At 63.5% G+C, this 274-nt stretch overlaps 1 protein-coding gene across 1 annotated transcript in view; it reads right to left on the minus strand.

The window, feature by feature from the left end:
* Positions 1–4: 4 nt before the first annotated feature.
* LOC104545191 (toll-like receptor 2) overlaps positions 5–274 on the minus strand; it is a gene marked incomplete at its 3' end in the record, with an annotated part of 1,091 nt that continues 821 nt past the window's right edge. Inside the window, 1 exon segment of the mRNA XM_010190258.1 lies at positions 5–274. This exon segment is cut by the window's right edge and continues 749 nt beyond it. Within this exon segment, the coding sequence (XP_010188560.1) occupies positions 5–274 (270 nt within the window).

Genomic DNA, 274 nt, shown 5'->3' on the forward strand with positions numbered 1-274 from the left:
CCGCCGGCGCCGGGAGAGCCCCGGCCCCGGAGCACGAGCAGTTGTAGGGGTTGTCAGCCATGGCCACGTCCTGCAGGTGCCCCAGGAGCTTCACCTCACCCCAGGGCAGCTCCGTAATGGAGTTGTTGTCCAGGTGGAGGGTGTCCAACATGGGGCAATTCTTGAGGGAGGGGATGGCCTGCAGCCCGTTTTGGCTCAGGAAGAGCTTCTTCAGGGAGCTGAGCGAGACGTCCACAACGTGGAGGTGGTTGCAGCTCACGTCCAGCACTTCTAG

The sequence above is a fragment of the Mesitornis unicolor genome, unplaced genomic scaffold, assembly GCF_000695765.1.
Source record: "Mesitornis unicolor isolate BGI_N332 unplaced genomic scaffold, ASM69576v1 scaffold42898, whole genome shotgun sequence".
In the NCBI taxonomy this organism is placed as follows: domain Eukaryota; kingdom Metazoa; phylum Chordata; class Aves; order Mesitornithiformes; family Mesitornithidae; genus Mesitornis; species Mesitornis unicolor.